At 40.4% G+C, this 26,329-nt stretch overlaps 1 protein-coding gene across 2 annotated transcripts in view; it reads left to right on the plus strand.

Moving 5' to 3' along the window:
• GRIN3A (glutamate ionotropic receptor NMDA type subunit 3A) overlaps positions 1–26,329 on the plus strand; it is a 213,204-nt gene that overhangs the window by 115,105 nt on the left and 71,770 nt on the right. For both annotated transcript variants that reach the window (XR_011254220.1, XM_069575538.1), the window contains exons 4-5: positions 12,482–12,627; positions 20,760–20,875. Coding sequence is in view for 1 of the 2 variants with exons in the window: in XM_069575538.1 (XP_069431639.1) it covers positions 12,482–12,627; positions 20,760–20,875 (262 nt within the window). In the remaining variant the exon portion in view is untranslated. The remainder of the gene's footprint in view (positions 1–12,481; positions 12,628–20,759; positions 20,876–26,329) is intronic.

Here is a 26,329-nt window from a genome sequence, read left to right on the forward strand (position 1 = left end):
AGCATACGGCAAATATTTGTAAATATTAGCTGTTATTTTATTATTATTACATATTCAAATATATTTGCTGGGTGGGACACAAAGATATCCTTCCTATACAGAAGATATGCTTCAAGAAAAGTGATTTCCTTGTCGCTGGAGACATCCAAGCAGAGACTTAACTGAAATATAGTAGTGATGTTATAAATAAAGTTTTGCTACTTAAAGTTTGATCCATGAACCAAGTTATCAGCATCGATAGGAAACCTGTTAAAATGTAGATTCACAGACTCTAACCTAGACCTAAAGAGTCAGGATCTACATTTTGAAGAAACTCCAAGCAATAATAGATTTAGCTTTGCTATCAAGGACTCAGCCATCAGTGGATACGGCAGATGACTTTTAAAGCTCTCTGAACTCTGAGACCACCCCATTTATAGAGTCCACAAGTTTTAAGTGGGTAATACACTGGCATGAGGAGGAACTAAAGTCCCAATACCTAGTATATCCCATTCCATTGGTAAAGTTAAAAATGGCCTTTTCCACCCACCTCCACAGGACATTTTACCAGGCCTAGTGATTACATTCCACCCATTTAAGTAACAATCTCAGATAAGTACAAATATAGACCCCAAGTAAAAATACCCAACATTAAGATTGTTTTTTAATCAAAATCATCACATCTACAGGGCTTCCCTGGTGGCTCAGATGGTAAAGAATCTGACCCAATTTCAACCCCTGGGCCATGAAGATCCTCTGGAGAAGGGATTGGCTACCCACTGCAGTATTCTTGCCTGGAGAATTCCATGAACAGAGGACCCTGGCAGGCTACAGTCCATGGGGTCACAAAGAGTCGGATATGGCTAAGTGACTAACACTTTCACATTCATTACATCTACCATAGACAGAGAAGCTTGATTGTTTCTTGAGTTTGCTTCCATTTTGTTTTGAGCCACTTTGCTTTCTTCAAAATGTCTGATTATTCTCCTCACAGGTGCTCTGGGTAGAGTTCAGTATTCCATTAATACTGAACAATTCACATACAAATGGGTAGTTTAACCTTAGATATTTCCCCAAGGCCTGAAGAGGCTGACACAAATATAAACAGAATTGGAAGAGCTGGTAAAATATTTAGCTGAAACTTTGAAGAAATTTCTCTCTCTCTGGGGCTTCCTGGTGATGGTTGTAATGCAGCTGAACTACTTTAGCTCTTTGTATGCTTTTATCCTCCCTCCTGGATGCAGGCTTTCTGATATCCCTGGATGTTTGAATTACACACCACATGGACACAAAGGGAGTACTATGCTAGTCTATCCAGTTGCATCAATAGCTTCTTAGATCCCTTTTCTGATTCTATTATTCTGTGACTGCCTAGTAGCTCATCCTTTTTTGTTGTTGTTGTTAGAATCTCACATAGAGATAAAAAAGAACATACTATTTTGAAAGAATTAAGATAAGAATTAAAGAAAAAATTTAATGTTTGAAAGGAAGACAACATGAAGTGTCACACAAGTGTCTATTTTTAATGTATCTAAACTAAGAGAATTTTGTTTTAATAATGATGACTTATTACACCAATACTTATCAGGGATCTGCTCTGTATACCAAACACTGTATTTGCTTCATGATGATAATGATGATGAGAATGATAGCAGCTAACATTTGCTGAGGACTTATAACTTCACAAATGAGACAGGCTTAGGCCCAACACTCATGGAAATGTAAAAGCAGGCAGGAAAAGTAGACATCGAGCAAATAATCCCAGGTATTACTAATGTGATATGAAATTGCAAGGTACAATGGGAGGGTGTTGCAGGTGGCCTAATCTAGTCTCAGTTCAGTTCAGTTCAGTCACTCAGTCGTGTCCAACTCTTTGCGACCCCATGAATCGCAGCACGCCAGGCCTCCCTGTCCATCACCAACTCTCAGAGTTCACTCAGACTCACGTCCATCGAGTCAGTGATGCCATCCAACCATCTCATCGTCTGTCGTCCCCTTCTCCTCCTGCCCCCAATCCCTCCCAGCCTCAGAGTCTTTTCCAATGAGTCAACTCTTCGCATGAGGTGGCCAAAGTACTGGAGTTTCAGCTTTAGCATCATTCCTTCCAAAGAAATCCCAGGGCTGATCTCCGGAACTCATGTACACCCATGGCGGATTCATGTCAATGTATGGCAAAACCAATACAGTATTGAAAAGTAAAATAAAAAAAATAATAATAATACATACATAATAAAGAAAAAAAAAAAACAGAATGGACTGGTTGGATCTCCTTGCAGTCCAAGGGACTCTCAAGAGACTTCTCCAACCATAGTTCAAAAGCATCAATTCTTCAGCGCTCAGCTTTCTTCATAGTCCAACTCTCACATCCATACATGACCACTGGAATCTAGTCTAGGGGTCAGCAAAGGCTTCTCTGAGGATGTGACATTTTAGAATTATCTACACAAAGGGAAGCATCTCAGGTAGAGTGAAGGCTATGGGCAAGAGATGTGATCAAGCAAAAGGTATACGTTGGAAGAACTGAGAAAACTGGCTAAAGCTTCGGGGTCCAGGGGAGAGTGGGAAGATGAGAGTGGAAAGAAGGTGGTGGGAGCTGGATCATGCTGAGGCCAGAGTTTCAGCTTCATCCCAGAGCAATGAGGAGCCACTGGTAGCTGTGAATCAAGTGGGTAACATGATCAGTTTGGGGCTCTAGGAAGATTACTCTGACTGGATTGGAGGGTAAAACAGGGAATGTGCAGAGGGCAGGAATGATGGTGGCTTAGACGGGAGAAACGGCAGTGTTTGTAATACCTCTCCAGGTTAGAGTGGGGTCCCGGTCAGGCTAACAGAATGCTTCCTCCCATAGACCCTGGTTATTTATGTTAATGTTGAAGGAACTTTCCATTCTCAAGACTGCTCCCTTCACAGGCATGAGAGCCATGCCACGAAGAGGCGTGAATGAAAGGCAGCAGGAAAACATGGAAAGGAGACGACACAAGGGCTCACTCATCCTCCTCTGGAATTCCAAGCCTGGATCTGCTGGTTCCCAACTCCCTTCGGTGTCTTGGGAAGCAGTGCTGTATTGATGCACTCGACAAAGAAAAGAAGTGCAGAGTTTGCCTAGAAATAGTTCATAGGCCATAAAAATATTGCACAGTATAACGTGAGAAAATGGACTTTTAAAAAGGATTATCTTAAGATTATCATTTAGGTTATTTCTAAAAACGACAATATAAGCAAAGGTATTCTAATTACTGACCTAAGATCCTTTTACCTTAAAAGGAGGGTTCATTTCAAAAGCCTGAGTTGTAAGCTCTATTGTTAGCCCAATCTGTGCTAAGTGGGATGGCAAAGTTCTCATCTCCCTCTGGGTTCAAAGAATCCATCAGTCATTCATCAGGCATATTACTGAGCAACTACATGATGAAAGGCACTGGAATATAACAATTAATTAAATGTTTTACATAGAGCTTCCAGTCCAGTGAGAAGATGAAAGGCTAGACACTAAATAAACTATTACACAGTTAAATTTTAAAAGTGCAACTCTGATAAGTTCTACAAAAGAAGAGTATGTGTACTATGAGGGCTTAGGAAAGAAGCCTCTGACCTAGTCAGCTAGTTAGGGAAGTGATGGCTGAAAATAGAAGGATGAATACAAGTTAAATGGATAAAGAGAGAATAGAAGAATAGTGGTAAAATTAATTGATTTGACACACATGTGTAGAGCCCTCTTCAGGTACCAAGTGTCATAATAGGTAACTGTGGTCCGCATGTGAGTGAAACCTGGTCTGCATGTTAGGGAAAAGAACAAGGGCTGAATTTTGCTAATGACTAGCTATCAGAATTTGATTATTAGTTTTCCCAAACCTCAGCATCTTAATCTGTAAAATATGAAAATGACATCTATTTTGCAGAATTCAAAATGTACAAACCCCTTAGCTCACTGCCTGATCTGTAAGTATCAAGTTTTGTAATGACCAGGTCCAGAGTCATCATGACATAGTGTCAGAAGATCTGTTCATGGTGTTCAGAGCTCACTATTGTCCATAAAACTCAGTTCAATTCAGTTCAGTCACTCAGTCGTGTCCGACTCTTTGTGATGCCATGGACTGAAGCACCCTAGGCCTCCCTGTCCATCACCAACTATGGGAGTTTACTCAAATTCCTGTCCGTTGAGTCAGTGATACCATCCAACCATCTCATCCTCTGTAGACCCCTTCTCCTCCCACCTTCAATCTTTCCCAGCATCAGAGTCTTTTCAAATGAGTCAGTTCTTCACATCAGGTAGCCAAAGTATCAGAGTTTCAGCTTCAGCGTCAGTCCTTCCAATGAGTATTCAGGACTGATTTCCTTTAGGATTGACTGCTTGGATCTCCTTGCAGTCAAAGGGACTCTCAAGAGTATTATTCAACACCACAGTTCAAAAGCATCAATTCTTTGGTGCTCAGTTTTCTTTATAGTCCAACTCTCACATCCATACATGACTACTGGAAAAATGACAGCCTTGACTAGACAGACCTTTGTTGGCAAAGTAATGTCTCTGCTTTTGAATATGCTGTCTAGGTTGGTCATAGCTTTCCTTCCAGGAGTGAGTGTCTTAATTTCATGGCTGCAGTCACCATAGGCAGTGATTTTGGAGCCGCAAAAAATAAAGTCTGCAACTTTTTCCACTGTTTCCCCATCTATTGGCCATGAAGTGATGGGACCAGATGCCATGATCTTCGTTTTCTGAATGTTGAGCTTTAAGCCAACTTTTTCACTCTCCTCTTTCACTCATCAAGAGGCTCTTTAGTTCTTCTTCACTTTCTGCCATAAGGGTAGTGTCATCTGCTTATCTGAGTTTATTAATATTTCTCCCAGCAATCTGGATTCCAGCTTGTGCTTCCTCCAGCCCAGCATTTCTCATGATGTACTCTGCATATAAATTAAATAAGCAGGGTGACAATATACAGCTTTGACATACTCCTTTCCCGATTTGGAACCAGTCTGTTGTTCCATGTCCAGTTCTAACTGTTGCTTCCTGACCTGCATACAGATTTCTCAGGGGCAGGTCAGATGGTCTGGTATTCCAATCTCTTGGAGAATTTTCCACAGTTTGTTGTGATCCACACAGTCAAAGGCTTTGGCCTAGTCAGTGAAGCAGAAATAGATGTTTTTCTGGAAGTCTCTTTTGCTTTTTCAATAATCCAACAGATGTTGGCAATTTGATATCTGGTTCCTCTGCCTTTTCTAAACCTGCTTGAACAACTGGAAGTTCACGGCTCACATTGCTGAAGCCTGGCTTGGAAAATTTTGAGCATTACTTTGCTAATGTGTGAGATGAGTGCAATTGTGCGGTAGTTTGGCATTCTTTGGCACTGCCTTCCTTAGGAATTGGAATGAAAACTGACCTTTTCCAGTCCTGTGGCCACTGCTGAGTTTTCCAAATTTGCTGGCATATTGAGTGCAGTACTTTCACAGCATCATCTTTTAGGATTTTAAATAGCTCAACTGGAATTCCATCACCTCCACTAGTTTTGTTCATAGTGATGCTTCCTAAGGACCACTTGACTTCACATTCCAGGACATCTGGCTTTAGGTGAGTGATCATACCATTGAAAGGTTGTTGTTGAATTACGACGCCGGGATTTTTGGCCCCCGGAGGAGAAGAATTTAATCCGGGGCCAGAGATGAGGCTTGATCGCTCAGAGCTTTTGTGTAACAAAGTTTTATTAAAGTATAAAGGAGATAGAGAAAGCTTCTGACATAGGCATCAGAAGGGGGCAGAAAGAGTACCCCCCTGCTAGTCTTTAGCTGGATGTTATATAGTCTTCAGCAGTCTGTTAATGAAAGAAAGGAATGTTTCAAAACTTAGAATGGCACCAGGCCCCTCACCCATAAGATGTATTTTGGGATAATCTTGGCTCCAAATAGTTTATCTTGGACCATAAAAGGATTAACTTGAATCTTGAAGAAGGGCAGAGCACCATATAAATAGTGTCATTTACATAGATTAGAGGAACAATATCAGAGTATAACATACTGGTTTATCAAGTAGGTTCTGAGCCCAAAAGGCTGAACCGACTTGAAGACAGAGTTTGGGGTAAATGCATAGTACATTAGCATAGCTTAAGATAAACGTTTCCATAAGAAAAAGGCATTGGTTAATTTCAAGTGAAACCAGGTGTCATTATGGCAACACAGAATTTTAAGAGAAACCTCCTTTTAAATTTGTACAGAGAAGGAAAAAAATATCGCTAGTTTGTTTCCTCCTGCCGCTTAAGAGAGATAAAAATGTCTGACACTTGCAGGCTATTTCCTCCATTTGGAGACCCCTGGCCTTCCTGCCTGTTACCCTCTCACCATTGTGGTTACCTGGGTCATGAAGATCTTTGTATAGTTCTTCTGTGTATTCTTGCCTCCTCTTCTTAATATCTTCTGCTTCTGCTTCCCTACCACTTCTGTCCTTTATTGAGCCCCTCTTTGCATGAAGTGTTCCCTTGGTATCTCTAATTTTCTTGAAGAGATCTCTAGTCTTTCCCATTCTATTGTTTTCATCTGTTTCTTTGAACTGATCACTGAGGAAGGCTTTCTTTTCTCTCCTTGCTATTTCTTTGGAACTCTGCATTCAAATGGGTATATCTTTCCTCTTCTCCTTTGCCTTTCACTACTTTTTTTTTCACAGCTATTTGTAAGTTATCCTCAGACCCATCATTTTGCCTTTTTGCATTTTCTTCATGGGGATGGGCTTGATCACTGCTTCCTGTACAATGTCACGAACCTTCATCCGTAGTTCTTCAGGCACTCTATCAGATCTAGGTCATACTTGAATAGTGAAAGTGAAGTCGCTCAGTTGTGTCTGACTCTTTGCAACCCCATGGACAGTAAGTCTATCAGGCTTCTCCGTCCATGGCAAGAATACTGGAGTGGGTTACCATTTCCTTCTCCAGGGGATCTTCCTGACCTTTTCCTTACTTTCTTCAATTTAAGTCTGAACTTGGCAATAAGGAGTTCATGATCTGAGCCACAGTCAGCTCCTGGTCTTGTTTTTGCTGATTGTATAGAGCTTCTCCATCTTTGGCTGCAAAGAATATAATCCATCTGATTTCGGTATTTACCATCTGATGATATCCATGTGTAGAGTCTTCTCTTGTGTTGCTGGAAGAGGGTGTTTGCTATGACCAGTGCATTCTCTTGGCAAAATTCTGTTAGCTATTGCCCTGCTTCATTCTGTACTCCAAGGCTAAGTTTTCCTGTTACTCCAGGTATCTCTCGACTTCCTAGTTTTGCATTCCAGTCCCCTATGATGAAAAGGACATCTTTTTTTGGTGTTAGTTCTAGAAGGTCTTGTAGGTCTTCATAGAACTGTTCGACTACAGCTTTTTCAGCATTACTGGTCAGGGCATAGACTTGGATTACTGTGATACTGAATGAAGCGATACCCCACATCCAAGGTCAGGAGCTGTGGCTGCACTTCGCTGGAGCAGCTGTGCAGAGATACCCCATATCCAAGGTCAGAGAAACCCCAGTTAGACAGTAGGCCCTGGAGTGGCTGTGAAGAGATGCCCCACTCCCAAGGGCAACAGAGAAGCCCCAACAAGATGGTGGGAGGGGCGAATTAGCCTTTAGAATCAAACCTCAGTCCCACCAGAGACACTGAGAGGGCTCAAACAAACCTTATGCACACCAGGACCCAGGGACCCCACAGAGACTGAGATAGAACTGTGTTTCAGTGTCTCTGTGGAGGTACAGGTCAGCAGTGGACTGCCACAGGGACAGGGGCTTTGGGTGCAGCAGACTTGGGTATGGCATAAGCCCTCTTGGAGGTGGTAACCACTGACCCCACCATAGAGCTGCCAGAACTTACACAGGACTAGGAAATAGACTCTTGGAGGGCACAAACAGAACCTTGTGTGCACTAGGACCCAGGAGAAATGAGCAGTGACCCCACAAGAGACTGACCCAGACTTGCCTGTGAGTGTCCAGGAGTCTCCAGTGGAGGCATGGGTCAGTGGTGGCCTGCTGCAGGGTTGGGGGCAGTGAGTGCAGCAGTGCCTGCCTGGGACCTTTTGAAGGAGGTCGCCATTATCTTCATTACCTCCACCATAGTTTCAGTTCAGTTCAGTTGCTCAGTCATGTCTGACTCTTTGCGACCCTATGAATCGCAGCACGCCAGGCCTCCCTGTCCATCACCATCTCCCAGAGTCCACTCAGACTCACGTCCATCGAGTCCGTGATGCCATCCAGCCATCTCATCCTCGGTCGTCCCCTTCTCCTCCTGCCCCCAATCCCTCCCAGCATCAGAGTCTTTTCCAATGAGTCAACTCTTCGCATGAGGTGGCCAAAGTACTGGAGTTTCAGCTTTAGCATCATTCCTTCCAAAGAAATCCCAGGGCTGATCTCCTTCAGAATGGACTGGTTGGATCTCCTTGCAGTCCAAGGGATTCTCAAGAGTCTTCTCCAACACCACAGTTCAAAAGCATCAATTCTTCGGCGCTCAGCCTTCTTCACAGTCCAACTCTGACATCCATACATGACCACAGGAAAAACCATAGCCTTGACTAGACGGACCTTAGTCGGCAAAGTAATGTCTCTGCTTTTGAATATACTATCTAGATTGGTCATAACTTTCCTTCCAAGGAGTAAGCGTCTTTTAATTTCATGGCTGCAGTCACCATCTGCAGTGATTCTGGAGCCCAAAGAAATAAAGTCTGACACTGTTTCTACTGTTTCCCCATCTATTTCCCATGAAGTGATGGGACCAGATGCCATGATCTTCGTTTTCTGAATGTTGAGCTTTAAGCCAACTTTTTCGCTCTCCTCTTTCACTTTCATCGAGAGGCTTTTTAGCTCCTCTTCACTTTCTGCCATAAGAGTGGTGTCATCTGCATATCTGAGGTTATTGATATTTCTCCTGGCAATCTTGATTCCAGCTTGTGTTTCTTCCAGTCCAGCGTTTCTCATGATGTACTCTGCATAGAAGTTAAATAAGCAGGGTGACAATATACAGCCTTGACGTACTCCTTTTCCTATTTGGAACCAGTCTGTTGTTCCATGTCCTGTTCTAACTGTTGCTTCCTGACCTGCATACAGATTTCTCAAGAGTTCGCCCCAAGTAAATAGCAGGGAGGAGCCCATCAACAGAAAATTGAATTAAAGATTTACTGAGCATGGCCCCACCCATCAGAATAAGACCCAGTTTCCCCCTCAGTAAGTTTCTCCCATCAGGAAGCTTCCATAACCCTCTTATCCTTCTTCATCAGAGGGCAGACAGACTGAAAACCACAATCACAGAAAACTAACCAATCTGATCACATGGACCACAACCTTGTCTAACTCAATGAAACTATGAGTCATGCCATCTAGTGCCACCAAGACAGACGGGTCATGGGGGAGAGTTCTGACAAAACGTGTTCCACTGGAGAAGGGAATGGCAAACCACTTCAGTATTCTTGCCTTGAGAACCCCATGAAGAGTATGAAAAGGCAAAAAGATAGCGCACTGAAAGATGAACTCCCCAGGTCAATAGGTGCCCAATATGCTACTGGAGAAATAACTCCAGAAAGGATGAAGAGATGGGGCCAAAGCAAAAACAACACCCAGTTGTAGATGTGACTGGTGATGGAAGTAAAGTCCAATGCTGTAAAGAGCAATATTGCATAGGAAACAGGAATGTTAGGTCCATGAATCAAGGTAAATTGGAAATGGTCAAACAGGAGATGGCAAGAGTGACCATCGACATTTTAGAAATGAGTGAACTAAAATGGACTGGAATGGGTGAGTTTAACTCAGATGACCATTATATCTACTACTGTTGGCAAGAATCCCTTAGGAGAAATGGAGTAGCCATCATAGTGAACAAAAGAGTCTGAAATGCAGTACTTGGATGCAATCTCAAAAATGACAGAACAATCTCTGTTCGTTTCCATCAGACTATCTGGGTTCATATTTCACATCCAACGTTTACTAGCTCTGTGGTCTTGGGCAAATAACAAATTTTCTAATCTTCAGTTCCTTTATTTATAAAAGGACCATAATAGAAATACCTCATAAGTTTTTGAGGAGAATCAAAGGAGAAATGTATGAGAAGTGTGAAAGATGGCTAAGTAAGTACCTAGCCTATGTGTTATGTAAGTACAAGGTGCTGTCTCAGTACAGATAAATAGGCAGTAAATTATTTTTATTTTTGTTCCTCCTGGATAAGAGGGTGAAATTCAATAAGGCCAAAGACTTCAGACAGAGTCTTGATCTAGGCTTTAAAAAATGAACAGCTGTTGGATAAACAGAATGCTGATAAGTTTGCCTTGCTCGAGCCATAGGGTTATAATCTGCTACTGTAAGAACAGCCTAGGCCTAAGGCTTAAGGAGAATATTTTAAAAGACTAGTGAGTTTATTCTAATAAACATCTTCTCTCCATTTGTTGCCATGACCTGGAAGACAGGCTGATGTGGTCGCTAATAGTGTGGACTTTGAAGTGAAACAGCCATAGGTTCTAATCCAATCCCTACTACTTCTAGCTGTGTGATCTTACTACTTTTATTACTTACTATTTCTTGCTACATTTCACTGAGCTCCTAGTTGATTAATCCTTTAAAAAGAAGTATTTCTAGAGTCCTTTTTATGAGGTTTTTATAAGGATTAATCAGGTTTTTATGAGGATTAATCAAGATAATGCAGATAAACATCAGTTAGCACATAAAAATCAATAAATGTTAGCTATTATTATTGATGCCTCATTAAGGTTATGCTGGCATAAAAGAGAATTTATCCAGTGTGTGAACAGTTGAACAAAAGTATATGCCATACAGCCTGTTCAACAGTGAGATATCCAAAGATATATCACAAAGCAGGTGGTAAGTCACTTTGTGGCAATGATTGTAGGTATTTAACTTTGTGGGCCCAGTAACTCTGAAAATTATGCAAAGCTGCCCTGCAAAAAAATATTGACATAAATTAATGACTTACTTCACTGAATGTAGTTTTTTAACTTACAAACATGAGGCATGTTTCTGTAGCCAATCTATAAATAAATATATGGAACAACCATTGTTAATATCTTGATATATTTTCTTCCCAGGGGTGTGTGTGCGTGTGTGTGTGTGTGTGTACATGTGTATATATGATATACATGAGGGAGCTACAGTATTTAAAATAACTATGAATGCATGCATGCTCAGTTGTGTCCAACTCTTTGCAACCCCATGGACTGTAATCCACCAGGCACCTCTGCTCATGGAATTCTCCAGGCAAGAATGCTGGAGTGGGTTGCCATTTCCTTCTCCAGGGGATCTTCCTGACTCAGGGATCGAACCCGCATCTCCTGCATTGGCAGGCAGATTCTTTACCACTACACCACCTGGGAAGCCCTTAAAATAACTATACATATTTAACTCTGATCAGACCATACATGAGCCTTTTCTCCATTTGTCATATGAGCATTTGCTTTGTTTTATTAAATATGCTTTACAAACATGATTTATACATTAGATAACATTCTATAAGGAGGTGGCAAATAATTTAACTATTGCCATATTGTTAGACCCTTGCTGTGTGTCAAAACTAATTAATCTTCAGATATAAATTGTTGATTACCAAATTCAGTGATTTCTTAATCTGTACGTGTGTAAACAACTTGAAAAGAAGAAAAAGAAAAAGAAAAAACCCCAAGTTGATTCTTCTCTTTAAAATAACTCTAGATCCTGTATTAATACTTCTGTACAACTTTCATGAATTATACTGTCTCATGTACTGTATCTTTAATACTTAGTGACAGAAAGCTTCTGCATGACTCCCAGTGCACTGCCTCCCCTCACTGTGAGATCTTGCATCCTGGAGAACCATGACATTATTGGATCTACTCCTGCTAGCCGCCTCCTCTGTTGCTCCTAACTGTCTTACATACCATTCCATTTGAGAAAATATACAACATGACTCAGCACTGGGTAACAGAGTTATCTAAGGGAAAGAGATCATTTCATAATTACACCGAAAATAAATTTAATGAACTTCAAATATGCTACAGCATAAAAACTAATAAATATAAAGGAGGTGAATTCATGGTTTGGGGTCATGTATATTTTGATCTCAGTTTACAGGATTTTAACTTGGCCTTTGTGTAGTTCTAACCAAGGAAGGGCGCAATCTTTCATTTATTATCTTAACTTTATGCTTTGCCTAATAAGCAATTTATAATATGATTACCAAGGTTGATTTCATATGTCATTTTATCATTTCTAAAGAATTCTGACAGGCTCTCAATATACAGAAGAAAGCTGTTTTATATTTTCTATTTGTTGTTTTCATCTGTTTGCATCTGGAGAGAGACTAGTTACTTATGTGAGGATAGAAAATTTATTTATGTGAAAGCTGGTATGAAAGAGCATGTACCTATGTTGGTACATGGAAATTTATGTCTATGACTGTGTGTGTTTGAAAAATGCAAGGTCATTATCAAACTCCAAATAATGATAGAAAAAGAAAATTTTGAAAACAACTCTAGGAATAATTTATATTCAAGACATTTCTTTTTCTGCCTCATAGCTACATCATCCCTCTCAAGGCTTCCGTTTTGGAACTGTCCGGGAGAGCAGTGCTGAAGACTATGTGAGGCAAAGCTTCCCAGAGATGCATGAGTATATGAGAAGGTACAATGTACCAGCCACCCTGGATGGAGTGGCGTATCTAAAGTGAGTGTCAACCTCCTCAGTCCAAAAAGTTCTCAATGAAAAAGAAGCCTTGCTACTGATGCAATGTTTGTTGGTTTTTTTTTTTAATGTTATCTAAATATACCCATTATGTGTTCCGTAATACCTCACACCATGTGAGATCCAGGGGACAGTATGGAATAAATGTGCATTTAATTATGTGACCTAGTTTTCTAGTTACCTCCACAGTCCCAAGCTGGCAGTAGCTTTGATCAAAGTGCCAGTAGGGTCAGTAGTGTAGCAGATGGTAGGGGAAGTAAACATTGGCTTGACATCACTTGGGAAAATAATGGTGCTGAAATGATCAAACACTCAGGGAATGTGGCCAGAGGATAAAGTGTCCCAAATCAACCCTTTCCTTCACAGTGAATCTCTGAGCCTGTGGACTGTCTCCTCTTGCCACAAGGAAGTGGGATTTAGCTTAGAGATTTCCTGTAGAAAAGAAATAAGATAAAAGGCAATGATTCCCATGCCTGCATCCTTCTCATCAGAATTTATGAGAAGCAATCAAGAGCAATCACATTGCCATGGCAGATTATCAGAGCTATAATTCAGAGAAGCTGAATGCAAAGGAGGATGGTGCATCTCTAGGTCTGCTCAGCTAGTCTGCCTGGGAGAAGGGGATAAATGGCTCCTGATAAGCACCACAGCATGCGAGCAAGCAGTCCTCCCCCTCCTGCCTGATGGTCTCGGGACAATAACATACATCCAAACTCCAATCCCTACAATCGTGCAGTACCAGAAAACTGGTTTCTCTATCATCAAATACAATTATCACCCCAATGACAGCAGGACTTAGCAACTCAAATTCTTTTTTAAGAAAGAAGGGAAGCAAATAATTTTATGGGACATAACGGCTCTGTATTTCTCAAAAACTCTAGTAATCAGCCCTAAAAACAATTTTATGGACTAGAGTCTAGAAAGGAAACTTCGTGTTCTCAGATTTGCACAGGTATATATAGTATGAAACACTATGAAGTGGCACTTTCCATTTTGTAAGAACTTTAAAACATTAGAGTCCCTCTCTGACACAGAGTTTAGTGCTTCTTTGCCCCGCCCCCCAACAATTCCTCTTTATCCTCTCCATCAGGGAAATCCGTGGCTGAGAAAAAGAATAAGATGTCAGGAAGAAAGTGATGGCTCCCCACTAAATAGTAATGGGTGACAAATTGGGCCCTTCTGTCAGTGTGAAAGGCTGAGCAAAGCTCCTGCTGCAGTGGAGCAGTTTCGCTCCACTCTGGGTATTCGTTTATTCTGGAGGATTCACCTCCAAGGCCCCAGAGCTCAGTTGGCCATACTCTAGCTGGAGAGAAGAAATTGTTAGGAAAACAGGCACTGACGAAGGAGTTGAGGCCTGAAAGAATCAACTTGTCCATGGAAATACAGCTAGCAAGTGGCAGTCAGGATCAGAACCATGATCTTGGACTGTAGCCACTGCTGCAGGCTAGCCTGAGAACTATAACTGGAAAGCAGGTCCTTGATGTTCAAGGTACAGTCCACATTCCAGCAACATCCATGTAGTGGGTAGCAGGTAGCACCTGGGAGCATGTGCTCTCAGGTCCCATCACAGAATCTGCATTTTAACAAGCTCCCCAGGTGAGTTACAGATTGAGGTAACTTTGGAACAAAGGTTATCATTAATGCCCTCTGCCTTCTTCCCTCTGAGCTTCTCTCTCCACTTTTGGCCCAGATACAGCCTATGCTCCTATTCACTACTACAAAAAACCAAGGTTCCCAAGTTACCCTCTGACATACCAGTGCCATGACCTACAGGGCACTACCCCTGGAGTCATCTGTAAAGAGAGGTTCCTGTGTTAAAGCTGACCCTCCCCTCTCCCATCAGATTCCCTGAGCTTCATCCTAACTCACTTAGGACCCTGCTTTTTGAAGTGACAATACTCCAATAAATGAATCCCCATTAAATTAATAATTACTTTATTTTTATATGTTTATATATAACTAGCTTTGTGGTATATGTGTTATGAAATGAATGTTCAAAAAGACAGCATGATTTTATAATGGGAGAAACAAGTGTAGGCCCTGCCAACTGTAAAGATGATTCAGCCAGTCTAGAAGCTCCTTATACTGTATCAAACCCTGCCACTTCCTCACCAGTGACTCAGGGCCCCATGGGAGTCTGTGAGCTAATTGCTTCTTGCCTTCCTATGTAATAGAGACCTGCCATAAATAACTTCACTTTGCAATTCAAAATCATGAGGAGTTATTTAGAGATACCATTCAGATGGACCACAGGAATTACTTGTTAGAAAACTGAGCCCTAACTTTTTATACTCTTATTGCTGCCACAAATTATTACAGAGCATTAGTAAATGGTAACTTGGTCCTGTGTAGCTCTCAAGGTACATTTTGGTACTGTGAGAATAAAGCTTTCATTAGAGAAGTACCTTTCAGCTTGATTTTTATTTTACTGCCAGGATTCCATTAAGGTTTCTGATCCTCAGCTTCCAGGATACAGTTCATATACCAAGCCCTTTCTGAAGTTTCCTGCAGTTCTGAAGCTGAGAGATGTTTTTCATTTTGGTTGAAGTTAAACATAGTAAAAAAGATTCATGAGCATGGCCCTGCCCATCAGAACAAGATCCAGTTTCCCCTTCAGTCAGTCTCTCCTATCAGGAATTTTCCATAAGCCTCTTATCCTTCATCAGAGGGCAGACAGACTGAAAACCACAATCACAGAAAACTAACCAATCTGATCACACGGACCACAGCCTTGTCTAATTCAATGAAACTATGAGTCATGCCATATAGGGCCATCCAAGACGGATGGGTCATGGGGGAGAGTTCTGACAAAACGTGTTCCACTGGAGAAGGGAATGGCAAACCACTTCAGTATTCTTGCCTTGAGAACCCCATGAAGAGTATGAAAAGGCAAAAAGATAGCGCACTGAAAGATGAACTCCCCAGGTCAATAGGTGCCCAATATGCTACCGGAGATCAATGGAGAAATAACTCCAGAGAGGATGAAGAGATGGAGCCAAAGCAAAAACAACACCCAGTTGTGGATGTGACTGGTGATGGAAGTAAAGTCCAGTGCTGTAAAGAGCAATATTGCATAGGAAACAGGAATGTTAGGTCCATGAATCAAGGCAAATTGGAAGTGGTCAAACAGGAGATGGCAAGAGTGAATATTGACATTTTAGAAATGAGTGAACTAAAATGGACTGGAATGGGTGAGTTTAACTTAGATGACCATTATACCTACTACTGTTGGCAAGAATCCCTTAGAAGAAATGGAGTAGCCATCATAGTCAACAAAAGAGTCCAAAAGGCGGTACTTGGATGCAATCTCAAAAATGACAGAATGATCTCTGTTCATTTCCAAGGCAAAACATTCAATATCACAGTAACCCAAAACTAATCCCTGACCAGTAATGCTGAAGAAGCTGAACAGTTCTATGAAGATCTACAAGACCTTCAGGAACTAACACCCCCCAAAAATGTCCATTTTGTTATAGAGAACTGGAATGCAAAAGTAGAAAATCAAGAGATACCTGGAGTAACAGGAAAACTTGGCCTTGGAGTACAGAATGAAGCAGGGCAAAGGCTAATAATAGAGCTTTGCCATAAGAACACACTGGTCATAGCAAACAGCCTCTTCCAGCAACACAAGAGAAGACTCTACACATGGACATCACCAGATGATCAATATCGAAATCAGATGGATTATATTCTTTGCAGCCAAAGATGGAGAAGCTCGATACAGTCAGCAAAAACAAGACCAGGAGCTGACTATGGCTCAGATCATGAACTCCTTATTGCCAAGTTCAGACTTAAATTGAAGAAAGTAGGGAAAACCACTAGACAATTCAGATATGACCTAAATCAAATCCCTTAAGATTACACAGTGGAAGTAAGAAACAGATTCAAGGGATTAGATCTGATAGAGTGCCTGAAGAACTATGGACGAACGTTCGTGACATTGTACAGGAAGCAGTAATCAAGAACATCCCCAAGAAAAAAATTGAAAGAGACAAAATGATTGTCTGAGGATAACTTACAAATAGCTGTGAAAAGAAGAGAAGTGAAAGGCAAAGGAGAAAAGGAAACATATACCCATTTGAATGCAGAGTTCCAAAGAAATAGCAAGGAGAGAAAAGAAAGCCTTCCTCAGTGATCAGTTCAAAGAAACAGATGAAAACAATAGAATGGGAAAGACTAGAGATCTCTTCAAGAAAATTAGAGATACCAAGAGAACATTTCATGCAAAGATGGGCACAATAAAGGACAGAAATAGTAGGGACCTAATAGAAGCAGAAGATATTAAGAAGAGGTGGCAAGAACACAGAAGAACTATACAAAAAAGGTCTTCATAACCCAGATAATCATGATGATGTGCTCACTGGACTAAAGCCAGATATCCGGGAATATGAAGTCAATTGGACCTTAGGAAACATCACTATGAACAAAGCTAGTGGAGGTGATGGAATTCCAGTTGAGCTATTATAAATCCTAAAAGATGATGCTGTGAAAGTACTGAACTCAATATGCCAGCAAATTTGGAAAACTCAGCAGTGGCCACAGGCCTGGAAAAGGTCAGTTTTCATTCCAATCCCAAAGAAAAGCAATGCCAAAGAATGCTCAAACTACCACACAATTGCACTCATCTCACACGCTAGTAAAGTAATGCTCAAAATTCTCCAAGCCAGGCTTCAACAGTACATGAACCATGAATTTCCAGATGCTCAAGTTGGATTTAGAAAAGGCAGAGGAACCAGATATCAAATTGCCAACATCCACTGGATTATTGAGAAAGCGAGGGAGTTCCAGAAAAACATCTATTTCTGCTTTATTGCCTAGGCCAAAGCCTTTGACTGTGTGGATCACCACAAGCTGTGGAAAATTCTTCAAGAAATGGGAATACCAGACCATTTGACCTGCCTCTTGAGAAATCTATATGCAGGTCAAGGAGCAACAGTTAGAACTGGATGTAGAACAACAGACTGGTTCCAAATCAGGAAAGGAGTAGGTTACGGCTGTATATTATAACCCTGATTATTTAACTTCTATGCAGAGTACATCATGAGAAATGCTGGACTGGATGAAGCACAAGCTGGAATCAAGATTGCTATGAGAAATATCAATAACCTCAGATATGCAGATGACACCACTCTTATGGCAGAAAGTGAAAAAGAACTAAAGAGTCTCTTGATGAAAGTGAAAAAGGAGAGTGAAAAAGTGGCTTAAAACTCAACATTCAGAAAACTAAAATCACAGCATCTAGTCCCATCACTTCATGGCCAATAGATGGGGAAACAGTGGAAACAGTAACAGACTATTTCTCTGGGCTCCAAAGTCGCTGCAGATGGTCACTGCGGCCGTGAAATTAAGACGCTTGCTCCTCGGAAGAAAAGTTATGACCAACATAGACAGCATATTAAAAAGCAAAGACTACTTTGCCTACAAAGGTCCATCTAGTCAAAGCTCCGGTTTTCCATTAGTCATGTATGGATATGAGAGTTGGACTATAAAGAAAGCTGAGCACCAAAGAATTGATGCTTTTGCACTGTGGTGTTGGAGAAGATTCTTGAGAGTCCTTTAGACAGCAAGGAGATCCAACCAGTCCTTCCTAAAGGAAATCAGTCCTGAATATACATTGGAAGGACTGATGCTGAAGCTGAAACTCCAATACTTTGGCCACATGATGCAAAGAACTGACTCATTGGAAAAGACCCTGACGCTAGGAAAGATTGAAGGCAGGAGGAGAAGGGGATGACAGAGGATGAGATGGTTGGATGGCATTACCGACTCAATGGACATGAGTCTGAGTAAACTCCTGGAGTTGGTGATGGACAGGGAAGCCTGGCATGCTGCAGTCCATGGGTGACTGAACTGTAACATAGGCCTCATTGTAACTCAAATGCAATACCCCAGAAAGATTATTCATTGTTTTCAGATTTTTTTTTAGATTATTTATTTTGAAGTGACTATTTCACTTTCTGGAAAAGTATAAAGATGAAGTGATAGTCATTGGCACCAAGAAGGGAAGCTGACCTACTTAATATATGTCAGTGTGTGGCTCAGACAAACCCATCATAAAGGTACTTGCTGCTCAATGATGAATCTTTGAGGTGTTTAGTGGTGTCCTTCTCTTTTAGAATTTTGATGGCCCCATATTCTCCTCTGAGTTTAGAATCTACTCCTCTGTACTGAATTCCAATAGCCTCATTTTTGGTTCTAAGAGAGGAAAGACTGGACCCAGATGGAACAGAGAAGAGTTGTTCTCTTTACCAAGTTCATTGGACCACCCGGGGGGTCAAAAAGACTTTATTAAATGTTCTGTGGCTCTGATGGTAAAGCACCTGTCTACAATGTGGGAGACCCGGGTTCAATCCCTGGGTTGGGAAGAAACCTTGGGGAAGGAAATGGCAATCCGCTCCAGTACTATTGCCTGAAAAATCCCATGGACAGAGGAGCTTGGTAGGCTACAGTCCATAGGGTCACAAAGAGTCGGACACAACTGAGTGACTTCACTCACTCACTCACTACCTTTCCAAAAAATTTTGAGATAGCTGAAAACAAACAGTCATTTGCATACACCTTAAACAGTTCCCTGAGAAACTCATTATCCCTTGCCTCCCTTCTAAGTGGAACTCAACTGGTACTGACCACCTTCCTGGGGACCATTTCTGTGCCTATGTTAAAAAATGGGGGAGAATACAAGAAGGATGCACAGAGGGTCTGTCGCTATCTTGAGCCCAGCCAATTCACTGATCCAGTCCAGAAATACTTGCCTTTAAATGATTTTTGCCTGAACTGTCTCCTGGGATGGGAGTGAAACATGAGTCTCTGGAGTTATATTAATAAATCAGACCACAAAGACCTGATTTACATATGCTTCCTATTCCATTTATTAAACACCAGCTATAGACTTTAAAGAGACCTCAACTCTTTTTTTCCCCTAGAGTGCTGGACCTCTTATTTGCACTTCTTTATTATGTACTCCCAAGTGTGAAATAATGCCTGATCTCTGGAGAATATGATAGTGATCATGACAGAAAGAATGAAGAATTTTCACATACTGATTAATGAGATCGCCTAGCTCCAACACTTACTGGCTTGTGAACTGGATCAACTTATTTCAACTCTCTGAACCTTCAATTCCTTCATTTGTTAAAATAGGATACTACCACCCCCTTCAAGTGAAAATGAAAGTGATAGTCGTTCAGTCATGTCCAACTCTTTGCAAGCCCATGGACATGGGATTTCCCAGGCAAGAATACTGGAGTGGGTTGTCATTTCCTTCTCCAGGGGACCTTCCCAACTCAGGGATTGAACCTGGGTCTCCTGCATTACAGGCAGATTCTTTACCATCTGAGCCACCAGGGAAGCCCGCCTCCCTCTTCAGGGTGATTATATAGGGTATGGAGAACAATAAATATAATGCCTACACCAAGAAGTCATTTGGAGGACTTCATTCGGTGGTCCAGTGGTTAAGACTCTGCACTTCCGCTACAGGGAGAGTTTGATCCCTGTTTGGGGAACTGAGATCCTACATGTAGCACAACCAAAAAAAAAAGGTCATTCAGTTAATGTATGGAAAATGAACCTTGACCATTTACCTTTGCACTCAATTCAGTCGCTCTGGTTTTGTTGTTCAATTTAACCCCTGGAAAGGTGTCATGCTCTCTGTTAAGAGTGTCTGTTTCCCCTGGTCTGTTCTCTGCAGCTCAGTGAGATGTCACCAAGGCAGGGCCAGCAGCTGCCCAGCTTGGACTGCCCCTACTGTCCAGATTTCTGCTCCCTAAACAAATGGCACCCTACTCCAGTACTCTTGCCTGGAAAATCCCATGGATGGAGGAGGCTGGTGGGCTGCGGTCCATGGGGTCACGAAGAGTCGGACACGACTGAGAGACTGCACTTTCACTTTTCACTTTCACGCATTGGAGAAGGAAATGGCAACCCACTCCAGTGTTCTTGCCTGGAGAATCCCAGGGACGGGGGAGCCTGGTGGGCTGCCATCTATGGGGTCGCAGAGTCGGACATGACTGAAGTGACTTAGCAGCAGCAGCAAACAAAAGCTAGCTGCCAGGCTTAGTGTTTCTTGTCTATTAATAAATTATTTTCTGCTTTTCTTCTTTTGGTCTTAAACATAGGAATGATCCAGAGAAACTAGATGCCTTCATCATGGACAAAGCCCTTCTGGATTATGAAGTGTCAGTAGATGCTGACTGCAAACTTCTGACTGTGGGGAAGCCATTTGCCATAGAAGGTATTAATCAATCATTCTTGATGCACTTTTACTTGGGATGTGCTCAGTTTGCCAATCTAGCAAGTCACAAATGCCAGTGTCAGAGGCAAAGAGCTATTCATCTTCCCTTGTTTTCATTTTCAGCTCTTAAGCACTCAGCTATTAAGTTGCTGAAGTTAGGTATTTATTTTCTACCTATTCCACCAACATATTTTTATCCAATTGTTAGAAAAACAACAACCAAAATATCATTGTTATCCAAACGGTGTTGCTTCAGATATCTGGGAGTGTTGACACAGTGTAGCAAACAGGGAGTCCAGTTTTAATTTAATCTGTATTTTCTCATGGCCAAATCCTATAATGAATCTGATACTAAAACTAGAATGATCGTGTTACAACTAGGACCCCAGTGTTGATTTAATCCAAGCTGCTCAGTTTTATCCACAAGGAAGTTCAGAGATAATATATTATTTTCTCATAATCACACAATTAGATGATAATACTGAAATTAGAATATAAATCTCATAGTCCTTAAATAAATGTTTCCACTAGTTGAAAAATAAGTAGAAAAAAATCAACCTCTGTAATTTAGTAACCTCTAAGTGTCCTAAACAAAACTTTGTTTGGGACCTCAGGTTTGTTGCTGTCCCCACTGGCAGCAAATTTTTGCTTTCAACTTGGTCAGCCAATCAATCAAACTTCAGGACCAAAGAAAGATTGCATTGTCAGTAGTTCCTTTCATTCTGGACAACAGTTGATATATGGAGCAGGTAGTTTGAACCAGCAAATTTCACATCTCCGTTTCCCAGCTTCCCTCCTCTGACAGTACACACTGGCTCCCAGAACAGCCATACTCACTTGTCAGAAAGCATTTTGACTAGAAATAATCCCATAGGGATGCTCAAGTCCTATTTCCAGGAAACTATACTTTCTTGTATGTTAACTAGTATATCAAGACTATTCAGATTCCAGTTGCCCAACTACAATTGGTCTCTGTCTCTCCTAAACACATCAGCAGTTTTCTTTTCATCTTCATTTTTGTGAGAATGTAACAGCTGATGCTGTTTCTTTGAGCCTTCTCCTAAGAAAAATCAATCCCCTCTCCAGGCAAAGTGACCTCCACCTTAGCCTGGAATAGAACACAGGAAGAGAGACATTTAGTGATAGGGGTCTTCTGTTGAGACAGCAGTGACAGAAACATAATTGTGTAGCAGGGCACAAAAAGAGAAACCAAAGAAAAACTAGAAAACCAAAAGAACATTGATTATATAACCACATTTCGATGTAACAGTGGAAAATTTCCCATTTGTGTGGCATCTGGGTAAATGGAAAGGATGTTATTTGCTTTTTCTCTCCTAGATACACTGGGTAATTGAAGTCCCTTTTGCCATTAGCACCTGTTAACAATGAATCATTTGTAGTGGGTAAAAAAAAATGAGGGACCCTTGTCTTCCACCTTTGTTTTCAGGGGCCAAGTCTATCTTGTCAAAAGGCAGTGGTGAAATGGCTTGTTTGCCTCTGCTAGACCCCAGTGCCAGATGCCACACAATCAATTCCCCACTGGTTTCCTGTTTACATTTCCATCTGTGCTCATGAGACTTGGTGTCTTACAGTCTCCATCATCTCCAGACACCACATTGTTTTCCAAGGGAATAAATACAAAATGGCGCAGGGAAACACTCTCTCTGCAAGACACCAGAAAGACTATAGACTGGAAAACAGAGAATATTCTCATCATTGTTGGTTTATTCTTAAAAAAGCCACTGCTGGTTTATTCTGGGTGATGTGCAAATCAGAAATTTTAATTCAATACAGCCTCTGTGAACAAGTTTACAATCTAAAAGCAGAACTTGGTAAAACACAAAGTAAGGATACTTATAAGTTACAGAAAACAATGTGATAGAGATACTAATAAAACTCTTGACTGTGGCTTTAAAGAAAAAGTTAATCTAATAGGTTTTAATGGAATATTTCTCTCTTCATGAATTTTTTTTTAAATTATATTTTCATAATGCTGGAGAAAATACCAAAAAAATATTATATGCTTTTCATTAACAACATTTAGTTTTTTTGAATTTATGAAAATGTGTACTTTATTATTAACTAACTAGACTTTATAGGCATAAAATATCACAAAAGCCATTTATGAACAATTTTTACCTATTTAGCTTACAGGAATGTTCCATATGTCTGTATTCTCTCACAGGATCTAGTACAATGCAAGGCATATAACAGTTATGTAATAAATGATTTATTACCCTATTATATAACTCATTAGGCTGTATTAGACTAAGTACCTAATCACTTCCTTATGTAGGTAATCAAAAGTACCCTGAAAAGTCTGCATATACTTTCCAAAGTATTTAAATGATTTTGGGAACTTAGGAGGGAAGATGGAATCCATTGATTCCTTCATGCTGAAGGTACATTCACTCTCTGCTCAGTTCAGTCACTCAGTCATGTCCAACTCTTTGTGACCCCAGAGACTGCAGCACGCCAGGCCTCCCTGTCCATCACCAACTCCCAGAGTTTACTCAAACTCATGCCCATTGAGTCAGTGATGCCATCACTCTCTGTAGTAATGGCATTATATCAACTCAGTGTGACTACTAAATACCCTTCCCAACTTCACCATTCTGCATTTATTTAACACCTAAAGGTCAATGCGCGGCAAATGAGAGACAACAGTCCACATTGACTTTGAAACCATTCCGTGAGTCTTCAGTGCAGCAAACCAAAATTATTAAAAATTCAAGAACATGTGGAAAGTCTCTGGTCTTATTAAAAACTATATACCAGGAACACAAAGATATATTGTGTGCTCTGAAAAAAGAAAGTGTTGAGATAATTGAATACATGTCCCAAATTTATGCATTGGAGTAAACCGACAGTAAAGGTCAAATGAGAAGAAAGAGTAATGGAACTGCACAGTAATGATTTGTGACCTTTCTGCCAAAGACCTTTGCTTGTTTTTGAATTTGTTCTTTTACTTGCTTTCCACTAATTATTTAGTACAGCACTTGAAGCACTAGCTCTGGGGTCTTGAGTGCTTAGGTTAGAATAGAGTTGCCATTCCCAAATAACTGTGTTAGTTGGGCAAGTCACAATCTGTTCTTCAGCTTCCTCATCTGCATAATGGGTTTGTGAATAGTACATCTAGGACAGAGTTGCTGTGATGATTAAGTAAAATAATACATGTAAAGCATGTTCAAGCACATAGTAAAAGTGACAGTGAGAGTGTTAATGGCTCACTAGTGTCCGACTCCTTGTGACCCCTTGGACTGTAGCCCACCAGGCTTCTCGTCCATAGCATTTTCAAGGCAAGAATACTAGAGTGGGTTGCAATTTCCTTCTCCAAAGGATTTTCCTGACCCAGGGATCAAACCCAGTTCTCCTGTATTGCAGGTAGATTCTTTTCCATCAGAGCCACTGGGCTACTATTCAATATATTGAATTAAAAGATTGAGACCAATTTACTATAAAATTATCCAGAGATAGATCACCTTCATATATCTTAGCTTCTTCCACACACTGTCTCCACTTTGATGTGCTGAGGATAAGGGAAACCCATTTTTAAAGTCTCCTTTAAGCTTAGAACTATTCCAAAATATGCTCAGGCATTGCCCTGGAGTAGCTAATTATTGTAGTCCTAGGACAGACTGTAAAACTGAATTGATCTTTCTTCCAGAGGTGTTTTTAACAGTAAGATCTTATTTTCAAAATATCTATTTTCCAACCACATTTCAGGAAGATTTTTGTAGTCTGTGAATTTCTAACTATACACTTGCTAGCCCAAATACATTTCTACCACTCTTAGCTTAGTAAAGCTGATTTATCCATGGGGAAAATATCAGAATTCTATTCTGAAAATTGTTCTCTTGGGCTATTAAGCTGTATCCAATTTCCAGGGTGCTTGAAGCCTTCATCTCTAGGGTTGAAGGATTCCATTTTGCTTCATCCATCAACCACAAAATAGTCAGCCTCATCTTTATTGCAAAGCCAAATTTCCAATGATAATGAAAGCAACTCAGGCTGCTAAGTTGAGTCAGCAATTTAAAGATAAGAATTATTTGACCGATGAACACAATCAAATTTGAAAAACAGCTGACAAAGAGGACAGAAATAAAATCTTCAAGGTTTTACTATTTTATGTTTCTGAATAAAATTGATTTTTATGTCTTTTAACACATACCTCTTCTAATTGCCACATAACTATTTTTCCTGTTTTTCCCTATATTCCATATGAATATTGAAATTTTAAAAGAATGGTAATCTATTTTTAGCACTCAATTACATATTAACCTTAACATGATGAAGTAGAGTGATTTAATTATTTCCTATGAAGCAATTTTTTCTAAATGTCTCTGCAATTTCAACATAACATTTTCCCTTAAGGTAATTTTTATACTTCTGTTGTAATGCCAAAATTCTACTCTTAAAATATGTAAATGTATATCATAACTATTAATTTTAGATTTTTCAACTTTCATAAAGATTCTTCTTAAAGATTTCTTAAAGTTAAAAAAATTTTAAACTTTCTTTGCATCCATGGGGTCGCAAAGAGTTGGACATAACTGAGCGACCAGCACTGCTACACTGCAAACTCTATAGCACTTGGCTGAGTGTCTGAGACAGAATAGCATTCAGCCTCTACTTGTGAAAAGTAGATGAATAGGTGTCCAATAAATGGTGATCGAGCGAAAAACAAAAACAATTCTGCAATCATTACATCAACTTGGACTGGAATTGCTGACTTTAAGAGGATTTTTAGGAGAAGCAATATAATCAGGAAGGATCCTTGCTAGTTAATTTTCTCATTTATGTGCAATCATATACCAGTTGGGGCTGTACTTATCCTGTATTTACACAATTTATGAAAAGTTTACAACAAAATCTGCCCATGAAAAATATATATATTTGTATCTGCTGAATTCAAGCCACCAGTTCACACTGAAGAAATCAAAGAGGAAGTTAAAAAAATAAAAACAAAGCAAAAACACAATGGTCCAAAACTACAACAAAAGTAGTTCGAAGATGAAAGTTTATAGCAATACACTCTTACCTCAAGAAAAATCTCATTAAACAATCTAACCTTATATCTAAAACAACTAGAGGAAGAAGAACAAACAAACCACCAGTTATATGATTGTGTTTTTACTATATTGTATTGCCTGGCTTGGGGATATTATAGCAATAGGATTGTAGTGATAGAGGCTCTTTGAAGGGGAGGAATATGTCAAATATTCCTTTTCCTTGGTCTCATGCTATAATGGATACATTGGAAGAAGCACTGCTTTTTATACTCAAGCAGACCCAATTTCAAATGCTAGCTTTGCCAACTGTGATCTTTGTGACATTAGGCCATTTATTTACTCAGTCTTTAAGTCTCTGCTCCTTGGAAGAAAAGCTATGGCCAACATAGACAGCATATTCAAAAGCAGAGACATTACTTTGCCAACAAGGTCCATCTAGTCA

The sequence above is a fragment of the Ovis canadensis genome, chromosome 2 (genome assembly GCF_042477335.2).
Source record: "Ovis canadensis isolate MfBH-ARS-UI-01 breed Bighorn chromosome 2, ARS-UI_OviCan_v2, whole genome shotgun sequence".
Taxonomy (NCBI): Eukaryota; Metazoa; Chordata; class Mammalia; order Artiodactyla; family Bovidae; genus Ovis; species Ovis canadensis.